Source organism: Phalacrocorax carbo, chromosome 18 (assembly GCF_963921805.1).
Source record: "Phalacrocorax carbo chromosome 18, bPhaCar2.1, whole genome shotgun sequence".
Taxonomy (NCBI): Eukaryota; Metazoa; Chordata; class Aves; order Suliformes; family Phalacrocoracidae; genus Phalacrocorax; species Phalacrocorax carbo.
Window position 1 is genome coordinate 6,317,918 of NC_087530.1, and position 13,611 is coordinate 6,331,528.

Genomic DNA, 13,611 nt, shown 5'->3' on the forward strand with positions numbered 1-13,611 from the left:
TTCTACTCAATATTTTCAGTAATTGCCTGAGTAATGGAATAGAGAACTTGCTTATTAAATCTGCAGAAGACACTAAGAGCTACGTATTTGAGAACGGGACTAGAATGCAGAAAGATTCTGGCAAATTGAAGTAATGGTCTGAAAAATATGGGACAACACAGCAAGACAACAACAAAATTCACTCTTCAGAAATAAACTTTGCAATCACAGGGGCTAAGTATCAATTCTTCAGGGAGGAGCTGGAGATTACAATCACGTATGAACCAGAAATGAGCCGCTAACATAGTAATGCAACAGCGGACATACTGGGGTATATAAACAGCTGTTTTGCCCATGCATGGGCACCAAAGTAGTCCTGGCATTTGACTCACAGCTAGTGAGATGCCACCTGGCACAGGCTAGATTTTAGCTCTGCCCTTTAACACAATTACAAACCCATTACACACCAAGATGATGACAAAAGTGATCGGAGACTGTGTCTAAGAGGGAATGATCCACTTCCGTAGAGGGAAAGGACAAACAGCTACATACTGAAATTGCAGCCAGGTCATTTGTTTATCAGAGAGGCCATTTACTGTCCCCACCCTGCAACAACAGCAAAGAACTGGGAAAGATTTCAGGGTGGATTCCTTAACAGTGAAAGTTAAGGACCATCTGATGAGCACTGTTCTTATCTCATGACAAGTGTATGGCATGGCAAAATGAGTCCTCATTTTCTCAGATTGTTCATATAAAAATGGGCAATTCCTCTCCCTCAAGATTAGTTCAGCCAATATGTTTTTAGTGCCCAGTAAAATAAGGGGATCAGCACTAAGACCAAGCACACCGCAATTCTTATTCTACCGAGAATAGTCTCAAGACTTCAGTTCTGACCTGCAATACTGCAAGTTCATGTTCCTCACCCGCATTTTGCTAAACTGCATTTCTAGCCCCACAAACCAGCAGTAACTAAAATGCAACAAGTCTTTCTTACTAAACCATCTGTCTCCAGAGAGAATTTTTGTGAGTGTCAGAGGGATACCTGTCACAAATGAGGCACTAAAGGAGTTCTCTGAATGCTCCTTCATTGCACAGTGGTACAAGCTGTAGAAATTTCATAGTTGGCTTTTTTTTTTAAACTCCCTGCATTTTATCCAAGGTATCAAGAGATGGCTAAACTTAGAGAAGCCTTTTCAGCCCTCAACAGTGGTGGATCTCAGGTGTCTTTTCTGCCTTTTTTTTTTTGTAGTCCCAACAAGAAACACTGAGATACTGGCAGCAGCCAGCCTTTACAAGCTATTGCAAGCTGGAGTGAAAACTGATCAGCCATTGAGCAAAAGCTGATCTCTGCATGGGAAAGATGTGTTAGGTGAAGAAAATCACTCCTAACAGAGAACATCATGAATCCAGTCTGCCATGAGCACAGCCAAAGAGAGGGCAGAGAAAAGCAACCAACTAGGACTTCAAGCCTGAGCACAGAATAGGCTGCCTCATGAAACAGTGAGAAACTCCAGATCCCAAGGCACAAGCAAAGGTAGGTCAGTGTTACCACAACAGTTCACTATGCTAAGGCTGTTTCGGGTGTTAAGAAAAAGCAAAGTTAGTCTCCACACACTCAGTAAGATGGATTTACTGAATTAATAACAAAACCATTAATGGCTTTTCCTGCAATTCCTCTTCCAGTGGAAATATCTTAACCCCACATGCATGAACGTAGTTCTCAGCCAAGATCTGTACAAGAACACTTTGGTACCTAACACTCAAAGCAAACTTACTGAGCTAATGAAATAACTTACTGCAAGAGTAAAAAAACCAAAGCTACCTCCTTTCCCCTTCCTCACCCCATCTCATCTACTGTACTGTTTATATTTGTGTTCATGCCCCAGAAATGGAATTAGGACTAGATGCCTGACAACTCTTTCTGCCAAGCACGGCTGCACCTTTTCAAACAGAGTACTTAAATCTAACAAACTGTCACCGACAAGCCCACATACCGGCAGAATGGGCTCAAGAGGCTGCCCAGCACAGAATACGCAGAAAGCCACTTTGTTGATGATGAATGGCTATTGACCCTACTTGAAAAAGAACAGACTGGTCCTTAGTTCAGGTTTAGCCATACTCTCCTCTCCACCAGGAGAGTTTCTATTGAGTCTAGTATAACTGAAAAGAAAGTCCTATCCCAAGACAGAGGTGTTAGTTGAAGTTTCCTTTGCTGTTCTTTACTTATGTTTTTGAGACGTAAAAGAATTTACAGAGGGAGGATTTGTGCCTTGTGCTGCTTCTGTCACAGACACCTAGTCTTCGGGTTTCTCTTGAAACTTTGCAGATTTCCACACTGTCCTTAATATTTACATTTGCTGCCAGACTGAGCTCTGTATAGTTTGCACTGCATGAAGACAGGCATAAGCTAGAGACCTGCACTTAAAAATCTATTTTTTGCTGGAAGACAAGCAAGCCTGGAAAATAGTCTTGTTGACCTCATGGCTCTCCCCTCTGTTGGCTCATAGAAATCTTGAGTCTAAAGAAACTGAACGCTTCAGCGGCAAACGCTTAAAGAGCCTGATTTTAACAAAAACAGAGAGGAAAACAACCATAAAACCTGGCAATAAGACATGGCAAAACACCAAAGTTTGAAGTCTGCAGGCTTTTAACTTCTGCCATAGCCTCTGAAGACAAGTGCGTATTTCTCACATGAAAGACAACACACACTCATACAGTGGTTGGTGGGAATGCTGTCAGGCACTTAGTCACTTGCTCAAATAAGCCTTGATATTTTCCCCCTACAGAAACAACACTTAATATTTATAAAAGCAAAATAGGACCAGCGAGACCAAGTCAACAAGAAATTCAATGGACTTTCATTGCAGTGCTTCACCTGTCACAGATTGTGTATATACCACGCTTTTCAAATACGTGCAAACTTAACCTCCCTGATGCAGCTGGGGAAGGAAGAACAAGACTCTTACAGATCATACGCTGCCAAGTGCCCAAATGGAGTAAAACTAGTAAATCAGATGAGAAAAATTCAAGCAAGGCTGAGGGGAACAAACCCACAAGGCACAGCAATGGAAACTCCCAAGGCAAAGAGCAAAATGCCATACCAGGAAAACGCTCACAAAGAATTCTGATCCTCAAGTTTCTAGTAATGTCTATTTCACAATGGCAAGATGGAAAAAGTTTAAGGAACTAGTTATTTACATCTTCATCCTGGCAGGTTCTCTTAAGCTTAGCAGCTTCTCCAATTTACTGAAATTACTAGATAAGAAAGGTGCCGGATTATTAGTCCTAAAAACACCCAAGTAAAAATTCATTCATCATGTCATGCAAAGTTAAATTCAGTCTAATGGACAATCTTGTAGGAAGATAAAAGGTCTGTTCTGTACAATCACAACTCCTGACACATTTTCCAGTTCACACAGTGCCTTCCTAACGTGGATGTTTATTTACCAGCTCCCAAACTGAAACCAGCTTCTTACATAAACCATTTAAACACTTTTAAGTGATAATGATTTTAGGGGCACTACCCACTAGTTCTTGCAACATTTCTGCCTGCAACAATGACAGATTTTGTGGATCCAAAGCAAAAATAACTAAGCATTTGGAAAGATGATCTTTGTTACTAGAGACATTTCTGAGAAATTAGACTCCTTACATGACATTTCAGGCTGGATTCTACCTCAAACCTCCTTGTAGCTATTTCTCAATAAGCTCCATTTCTTTCTGAACTAACTATGAGGGCAAACACATTCTGGCTTTTTTTGCCCCCAGAATAAAAATAGGAGTGTTGATTTGTTTCACCCAATATCTAGTAAAGAGGATTTGCCAAACTGGAAATGAACTCTTAGAAACAGGCTTCTGAGCCTGTTCATGAATTGCAATTATGCAGGAAACGTATAACTACTGGAGAGATTAGGTTAGCACGGCTCCTGCTAAGACAGAGTCTGTGGCAGTTATAGCTGTATTCAACACTTCAGGCATGCTGAATTTCTTAGGGCAGTTTCTATTACAGATTCAGAAATGCCACTCATTTTCTAAGTCCTCAGAAAACCACTGCAAAGAAAGTGACAGGGACTTAGGCTAAGCCCCGCTTTAATTTCTCCAGACTATCTCAGGTCCTACTGCATTTGTGGTGCCTCACAGTTAAGCAGAAAGGAATAGACCAGTGAAGAGTATTAGTAAGAATCCATCTCCTCAGCTCCTGTGAAGTTACAGTCTAAACTTTGAGGTAGAAGTGACCTCAGACCATGTTTGTTTGGGGTTTTTGTTGTTTTTTTTTTTTTTGAAATGACAACCTGTAAGGCTCACTGGTGTTCAGCGACACAGATTAAGCACAGGTGTTTTTTTACTTTATATTTTCATGGGCATCTTTTTGTGTCATGAAAAGCTTTACCAGCTTATTCCACACTACTGCAATATCCAGTTCAGCGGCTCCTATGCGTATCACAAATCTCTCTGGTAGTTTAGCGCACGCCAAATAGCTACCTTGTCTTTAAACGTGTGGGCAGATCTTAAGTTTTTTTTTCCCAAAGAAAGATTTAGAGAGATTAAACTGTTTTTAAACATTACTCTTCTTAAATCAAGTGAAGAGGTATAAAAAGGCAGGGGGAGGAGTTCTTACACAGCTTCCATCTCCAAGTCATCCTCATCATCTTGAGAAAGCTGTAGATAAGGGTTGTCTGATGCTGGACGGAACTTGTACCCAGTGAGGACAAAGAACACAAGTGTGGCCATTTCATCCAGCAGCTGCAAGTGAAAACACAAGATTGAAGTTCAGTCCTTTAATCCTTCATGGTCATGAAACATTTCTCCTCATTCATAAGGTTCAAGATTTAATGGCCAATAAGTCGGTGCCATAGCAGAAATAACGCAATTCCTGTCCTGTTATCGTTAATCCCAGGCTAAAGGCTGTCAAGCCCTTTGTTCTTTCAGCTTTCCCTGTCACTTTAAATACAGTTACAGTTCTATCCATCACTCCAGTGCTTTTAAGTAACTACAGCCAAGATTTGGCTTTCAAATGGGGGGGAGGGGGAGGCACAGAAATCATCCCTACATTGTTTGGTATTTTCAACAGTTAATGTATTCCAAGGACTCCTTACACAGTTACTTGGATTATACGTTAAGAAACCAAGTATTTAAAAGTGACTAGGGGAATAGAGCCTGTAGATGGAAGAGTGAAAGCCTATTTCACTGGCTCCCTGGGGCCTCAATTACACAGGGCAAACCTGACTAATTTTTTTCTCCTTTGTATATCCTCAATTAATTTCCTTTGGACATTTTTAAACTGAAAGACTAAAAATCAATAATGCTATTACTTTCAGACATCTCATGTATAATCCAGCAGCCTTTCTGGACAAACATAAACCTAAAAATATATTCCTGCCACCCTAGGCACATCAGTGATAAAATCGGGAAGAGAAAGGGTGCAGCACTCTACTCCGAGATATTCTACAACATGAGGAACGGTTTACGGGGGAGTGGAGGTATCATGGAATGGCTGTATTTTCCTTTGCTGGCAAATACCTGGTATAGCCATTTCCACTGGAATGGAACAGCAATCTTTATGAGAATTGCAATGATCCGTGTGAAGTAGATGTAACACACAATCTGGGAAGGAAAAGGAGAAAGCACAATGAGAACAATAGCACCATCCTTATAGAACCTCTTTTTCCAGAGAGATCACTCAAGCAATTCCCAAGCAACTCATTATGTCAGATCAGCCTTATTATGCCCCTTGACAGACATGGAAGATATAGGCCGAGGGCTCTACTGCTTATTGAACGTCCAAACAGCTCGAACTATTGCTAACATATTTAAGTTACAGCAGGAAAATACTTTAAGTATTAGGGTTTTGTAGAACTTTAAAAACCAGGATTGTCATTTATTACTCTTACCACTCACAGGAGTCTCAAATAAGGCTGTTGGAAATCATTAGGAAGCCTGTGCTCTCTTGGGAGGTATGCTCATGGCTCCCCACTGACTTAATCAGAAACTGCACTCTGTATCTCAAGGCACCATTTGGTACCAAGTTTAATTTTTCAGAATTTTACAGTATGTTATTCAAGCCCATCAATTCAACTGGCAGCTCAAGCTGTCTCCAGAGGAAATTAGTAAGCGTTACAAATAGCTGGAACCAATTTAAAAATAGACAGAAGGATGCAACCACTAGGAAAAGAAGTGAAGTTGCTTTGAGAATTGTAACCCAGTTGACCGAGATGCCAAAGCACACCACTGCCGCAGAACTAGGAACATCACCACCACATCCACCAGCTATAGTAGCTTCCAACTAGTAATCCCAAGGATTGAACATCATCTAAGTGCCCTGTATGCATGCATACATGTTTTTACTTACCATAACATAGTAGTGTCTGAAAAGCTTCAGCTTTGCTAGGTTAATAGCAGCTATCAAGAGAACAGAGAAGTCCATCAGAAAATTGTTAAAATGAGACAGAGTTTCTTTGGATGCTTGTCTGCAAGGGAGGCAAGTAGTGAAAACTAAGACCCAGGTAATCCCTGACTAGAAGGATTTGTCCGACAGCCTGTTGGGCGCTCTGAGGAGTGCCAGTCTGGCTTGTCTATATACTGGACAACTCCTAGACTGAGGTGAATGGCCTCTTGAAAAGGCAACTCAGTGACATCACCTTTATGCTAAATTTTATATGTGCACACTCTGCAATATAGAGCCTTCCTCTAGTGCGTAGCTGTATGCAGCCAACTACATATTGTCACCCCACCCTTGCCACAAGGGCCATGCCACTTGACACTGCCTCCTAGAAAACTCATACCTTTTCTAGAGTACTTCCTGACCTGCTCTGTGCCTTCAGCTGACCTGTGTGACTTTGAGGTAACCACAGCTCTAGGAGCTACTGCACCCTGTTGAACCTCAGCAGGAGTATTTTAACATCTATGCAGTACCCTCTATCATTCATGGCTCAGTCACAACTTGCAAGTGAAACGGGAAGTCATACTGAATAGTTCTCATAGTAAATGCATGTGCTTCAGTCACAAACTGTGTAAACTAAGGCCCCAGGCTAACCTGTGTTTATTGGACAGATTACATCAGCTTTTGAGGAACGGAGCGGATATTCATGTGAACGAGCAGAGGTCAACAACAAATGGAACAGCTGTCAACTCTGGTTTGAGAGTCAGAGTTTAGAGGTGCAGCAGGATTACAAATACAGACTCCTGGTGCTTTTGTGACAACATGAGAGGCAAGGAGTCCAAGATTTGTTGACAGCATATAGAGATGCAATCTAGAGACCATAAACATAAGCTGCCAGTTAGAAAATATTGCCACATACTGCTATCCCCTGCAAGCCCTCCTTATAATTCTTTTCAGATGTGGAAATGCAACACATTGTGCTTAAGTTCTCTTGCACTCCCTCACAGAAATCACCCACTGCAAAAAGCAGAATTATAGAAGGCTGCATATATTTGCACATAGGTCTTCCAGGTTCACAACAGTGCAAAATATAGTATTACAGAGTGGGAAGAGGAGGGCTAATAACTACTGAAGAAATGCTTCATTTCCTATGACAAAAACAATGAAGTTGTTCTTATGGAAAGGTAATGTCAAATGCACCAAACTGTTACAGGTTCCCACTACATAAGCTACAGTGAAGTCAGACAACACTCTGTTATAAACCTACTTGGTATAATCTAGAGATCAAGAGTCACTTCACAAAACTTACCTTTAGCATTCCAGGAGAACCACTGAAAGCTATGGACACCCTGAGACAGAAACTCTCCTCCAGCAGACATACTGTAAGAGCAGCACCTGACTAACAGAAGGCATAAACTGACTGACAAGTAGATAAAACTAAGCTAAGAGGAGTTTTGATTCAGTTCTGGCTAGCAGCTTCTACACATTTCCAAACAGTATGTTTAACTTTTGACAGAGCACAGAGCATGTCAGCAAGAGAAAGCAGAGTCAGATCTTAAGAGGGAAAAAAAAAAACAAGCCTTATTTGTGAAGGAGCACCAGGTTTGTTTCCATGCAGCTAAAGCTCATACTGTGCAACACTCATCTGAACACCAGTTAGGCTGGGTTAGCTTCAGGCAAGACTGCACTCATGGGAGCAATCTTATGGCACAGTGCGTCAGAGGAACACCAGCTTTCCGTCTGGACTGCAATATGAAACACTGAACACACAGTTCTGGACTCCAGAAAGCAATGCCCAAGCTCTAGACTTGCATCTGTAGAGTACCAGCAGTGAAGCACAGAGCACTTCAAGTCTTACCATCTGTTGGCCAGTGGAACTGCTAAAACAAGAATCTAACTAAATCCTTGGTAGCTAGATCAGCCCCAAGTCATTGGTTTAGCTACTTCTCCCTATTTCTGTCCCTCACAAAAGCTAGTTCCTCCACATTTAAATAGCAAAAACTTATGGATTTTCTGGGTCTAGTGCTCTACCAGATAACCTATGCTAAAAGCTTTTCATAATACAGTTGGAGAAAGATTAAAGCGTGTAAACATGCAGGACAAGCTCATTAAATCGTGAAGCAGGGAAGCAATATTATCCTATTTAAGTGAGAGCTACATTAAGTGTGACCACGAAGATCCTGTGATTTACCACATACCGGTTTGTACACAGAAGGATCTATTTTGAACTCAACGCATTCATCTTTAAGAACTGCCACCAACTGATGCAATGACAGGCCATGAGAATTACCAGGCTTTATAGTTAAAGAAACACCAACTCAACAGCTGTGATTCAAACTGCCAGTCCATCAATGCTTTACAGTCAACAACTGAGGGAGCTGGGGAGTCATTTGTTGGATTCATGCAGTGCATAGGAGGAAAGTATAGTGAAGCCAAAGATCTGGCTGCCAACTGAAGTGTCTCAATGCCACCTCTCCCAACTGATGGGGCACAGCTCAATATCTTACCTACTCATCACAATAATCAATACCAAAGAGTCATAGGTTGGTAGATCCAGATATCTAGAATGGCTGAGCGTGGGAAAGAAGGAGGGGAGGAAAAAAAGACCACCACCAAGTAGATAGACTGAAGAGCCACCTCTGGAAGCTGGCTTGCTTATTTACCCCAACTAGGTGCTCTCCTCTAGCTGCCTCAACTTCAGGAATACTTCTCTCCACTATCAGGTACTAAAGTCAGTATTAATGCGTGTCTACAAAATTCTACCAGTTTTTTTAAGCAGCTCAAAGTTACAGCACACACTGTTCTGAAGAAAGTCTAAAATCATTGCTTGGCATCAGCAGCCTGTGAATTGCTTTTTCACAGGCTGAATGTGCTCCAAGCAGTAACACTTCAGTCTTGCTATGCTGGACACTTTAAGACTTTGATTCACCTTAGCCTGGCAGTCCAGGCACTGACAGCAACACTTGCAAGGAGAGATGCTAGGCCAGCAGCTGTCACTTACGACTTGAATCACTTGCAGCCCCAACCTGTAAAGCTGTGATAACACAGCAGCAATCACAGCATGCAGTAAAGGTCGAGTAAATTTATGCTCTGAGTATAATAACCATTCTTCAAGGAACAGTACTTAACTGCAGAGAAGGTAAAAAAAAAAGTAGTAGAGACTTTCTACCTAAGGTCTTACAAATTAATTCACATTTGTGTTCCTCCGCTTTCATAGAGTAATTAAAAAGATAAAGCCATCCTCCAATAGAGGTTTAACATCTATACCTTGCTTCCCTCAGTTTTCCCTCTCTATCACCATTCATTTTAACAGCTTGTGCCTGCACTAGCCTGATCTGCATCGATCAAAACACAGCACACCAATTTTGAAACCAGTCTCTTTTTCAGATTGCCCCCGTGCTAATTTCAAATGCTGACACAGCCTATAAGACAGGGAGAAAGAAAGCCAAACCATCCACTACAGCCTTCAGCCTTGCACACCATCAGACAATAGCTTTTTGATGAATATATCTGACCTTTTTAGAATATGTGTGTAATAACAGTAAGAGGACTGCAGCCAAGGGCATAGGCAGCTCAAGTCCAGATAATATAGCATACAAGGGCAAACCATAATGCATCTTGAGCGAACGTGCTGAAGTTCAGCTAAGAATATTTCTACAATGCTTTGCATGCGATACCAACTCGACCATTTGAGATGCAATCTGTGCCTTTACCAAATAGTAAATGGAAGTTTTCTATTCCTCCCCTGCTCCCGAGAATAAAGGCACACATGTAGATCTAGACCTCAAAAAGCAACTCCAGGAGTACCTCTCAGAAGTAGGGCCCTGTAATTTCTACAGCACTCTGCTTAAAAGCAATTTTATACCAGAAAGAGGAGGTCAAGCAAGCAGATACAGCAACTCTCAGTGTCATGCACAAGAAGGTGGCACAGACTAGTTATTCTTGAATATTCTAAAACACATTAGTAGTTTGGCACAAAAGTTCCCCACCAGGATCAGAAAAACATCCAAAGTACAGGATAAGCAATGTATCTCCAATGCGTAATCGCTACATCAACCCTGGATAGCTGTCTAGGGCGCCTGGAAGTGGTACACTGGAACATAACAAGCCTATTTCATCTCTCAGCATTTCCCAACTCTCCAGTGCTATCCATTAAGGTCTCGACACTTAAATCACGAGCTTTATCTCAAGGTTTGAGATGCCCACGTACTGCCTAGAGCATGTTTACCCATGTGCTACCCCCTTCTCCTCGCTGGAGAGCTGTGGGGTGTTTTAGCATGGTCCTCCACGGAGCCATCGCCTCTGGTGTCTGCCGAGCTCAGCTAAGCAGAGGGTGTTCTGCACCATGCAGGACCAGGCTCTTTGCTCAGAGTTTTCATGGTACAGAAGCAGGAAGACACTGAATATGGCAAATGTTTTTTCCTGACATGGGGGCAAGCATGAAAGCATTAATCATCATTTGCCCACTGCACAGCACACAGGGGATGTTGCCTGGGAGCTACACACTGCAATGTATTTCCCCTAATTCTGCTGCCAGCTATGACATGCTGCAGTGCTTCAGGAAAATAGCTAACCGTTCGTGATCAGACTGCACCGAGTTTCACATCTCTCATCACACGCACAGAGGTACAAGCAGAACAGAAACTGCAGTGGTGTTTCCAACCCTCCATTCCTCCCTCAAACAGATGACATGCTACACGAGAGCGGCTTATGGGACTTGAGAGGTCCTGTGACCAAGAACTTAAGAGTTTCAAACAAAATTTAGCAAGTTCACTACAACATACTCACTTTCTTTTCTCATGATGCCTGTAAACAAAAGTAGTGGTAGTTGAGCAGCCTTCCAGCCCAAACAATTCTAGCTCAGGCTGGTTTACTTAAATCTGCAAGCAAGACATTTGTAATACAGACCTAGAAATGGACAGAGAGCCCACTCCCATCTGAAAGAACAGAGACAGACCAGACACCTGCAGCTAGGCACTTGCTTAAGTCTGAAGATAATGATTTTAAAAGGGGAAGAAAAAAGCTTCTAAAAATGGGATGTTTACACCCACTGCTGTGCAAGATAAGAAGCCTGTGTAGGTCAGATATTCTGCCTTAGAGTTAAGATCACCTTCAATGGAAAAAAGCAACCAGGCAGCTCATGCTCAGCTGTATCACTATGCAATGCCTACCTACACTTCACGAGCAATGTGCATCATCTGTGCATGTAAGGTCTCCCTGGATAATTATGGCCTTAGACCCATTCTTCTAGCTTTCCCACTTTGGGAAATAATCTTTAAAAAAATCAAGTTTAAATGACCATTAGCTAGTGACTCCAAATCATCACCACTTATAACAAGACTTTTTAATAATTTTACATTGCTAATACAAAGGCCTATAGCAAGCACAGCTGTAAAAGATTAAGAGACTAGTAGTCCAACCAGCCTTCTGCTTCATTTCTAGTCTAGTCACGCTGCAGTCATGGCTGCACTTGACCCAAGGGAGTGCTAGCTAATAAACAGGTGAAGCAGCTGAAAAAGGACAAGACAGACAGTCAGGAAACACCACCAGGATACTGAGCTGTGAAATCCTAGGAGTTGTTAGTTCTAAGAGAGGCAAGGAAGCAAAAATAATTCACCTTCGGTCTTTCTCACCGGAGTACTCAGCACCATGAAAACAGCTATTGAATTTATAGTATATAATTCCCCAAGACACCCTATAAGTTAATGAAGTCTGTGTGAGAGAACAAGGAAAGCAGCCTTTGAGGTAATACTAGACAATAAATCCCAGCAGGCAATAGACAGTCCAATCAGAATTGCCCACACAAGATTCAATCAGTTCTAATCACAGGACAGGTAGTGCAGCAGTTAAATAGCAGTTAAATATGAAAGGATCCAGTAGTTTTTACAACTTCAGAAGAAAACTATCTTAATCTGTGGGAAGAAAGTGCTGGTGATTTTAGAGTTAGCACTGGTCCTACTTTTCTCACGAGAAGCTAAGACACTGTGCAGCACCTCTGCAGAACAGGGCCTCCAAAAGCCTACAGCGTGAAGGGCACGTCATTCTACTCAAGACTATTCATTTAAGCCTAACATGAATGATTTTACCATATTACAGTACAACCATATCACTTTTGTTTTTCTTAATCAGGCACACTAGCAGCATGACATCATTAGGTAATATTCTGCTTCTGGCAGCACATTGCCATTTACTTGCCCCCCACAGGCTCCTTTCAACAGCCTCTAAACACTTCATTTCACAAGTGAGTCCCAGCACTGCGGCTGTCCTGGCCACAATCTGGTGCCTATGTTTTCCCCAAAACTTTTTTCCTTGGCTTCTTTTATGATTAGTGTAGCATGACACAGCTGCTAAATCCCTCTCAACACACAATTATTGAACTTGCAGGATCTGCACATCAAAGTATAGTAATGGCAGTAGGTGATCCACAAGTAACATTCATTATGAAGAGCACCATTACCCGTGGAGAACCACACAAAACAGAGGACTAGGAATGATCCTTAGGGGCTATTGTGCCTATCACTGACTAGCTCTAAAGACACAACCAGGTCTTCTCAGATCACCATTTTCTTTTACCTCCACTATCCACTACAACATATCCTTCAGAACTACTTGGTTTTACCTTGATCTGGATTCCACCCATTATGATGAACAGTGGACAGGTCCAGAGACAACGCTGATCATCCTTGATGTTGGCTACCTTACTTTTCTCCTTCACTATGTTTTGAAGTTAAGCAAACTCCATAGCACCATCTTGTGATAAGAACCATCAAGTGCAAAGTAGGGATGGGGTGATCACCTGAGGCCATACAGATCTAGAGGGTCTGCGTCTCAGTTACCAGCACTAGCTCAGCGTCTATTTGTCACAGACTCCATTGCCACCCAGCAGTTCTGCCTCAGTTACAAGAGCGCTGACCTCTATTTGGAGTCACACACGATGGCTTCAGCTAAGAATCAGGCCTTACGTATGTGAAAGCCTCAGGTCAGAGGAAAGGCACTGCTTCAAGGAGTGTCTAAATTTAAGCAGACTTTGTAACAGTGGAAACAAACGCTCCAGAGCATACTCTCAGTGGGCAAGGTGAAACAGTTGTCAGTGAATGTCACTGAACCCCTGTGAACACACTGATGAGAAAGGTACCAACATTAATGTTACATTATCAACACCAACTTCCTTCACATTGGTTCCTATTAGAAATTAGTATTTTCTACCCTTTAGCGTTGGGGGTGTGTGTGCATGTGTCATTGTTGTCTGGCTT

At 42.0% G+C, this 13,611-nt stretch overlaps 1 protein-coding gene across 2 annotated transcripts in view; it reads right to left on the reverse strand.

Moving 5' to 3' along the window:
- GPR107 (G protein-coupled receptor 107) overlaps positions 1 to 13,611 on the reverse strand; it is a 40,137-nt gene that overhangs the window by 7,268 nt on the left and 19,258 nt on the right. The window contains exons 15-18 of one of the 2 annotated variants that reach the window (XM_064469070.1): positions 7,668 to 7,757; positions 6,329 to 6,378; positions 5,500 to 5,583; positions 4,598 to 4,722 (exon numbers count right to left, since the gene is read on the reverse strand). In XM_064469070.1, coding sequence (XP_064325140.1) covers positions 4,598 to 4,722; positions 5,500 to 5,583; positions 6,329 to 6,378; positions 7,668 to 7,757 — 349 coding nt within the window. The remainder of the gene's footprint in view (positions 1 to 4,597; positions 4,723 to 5,499; positions 5,584 to 6,328; positions 6,379 to 7,667; positions 7,758 to 13,611) is intronic. The other variant, XM_064469071.1, reaches the window with a different exon arrangement.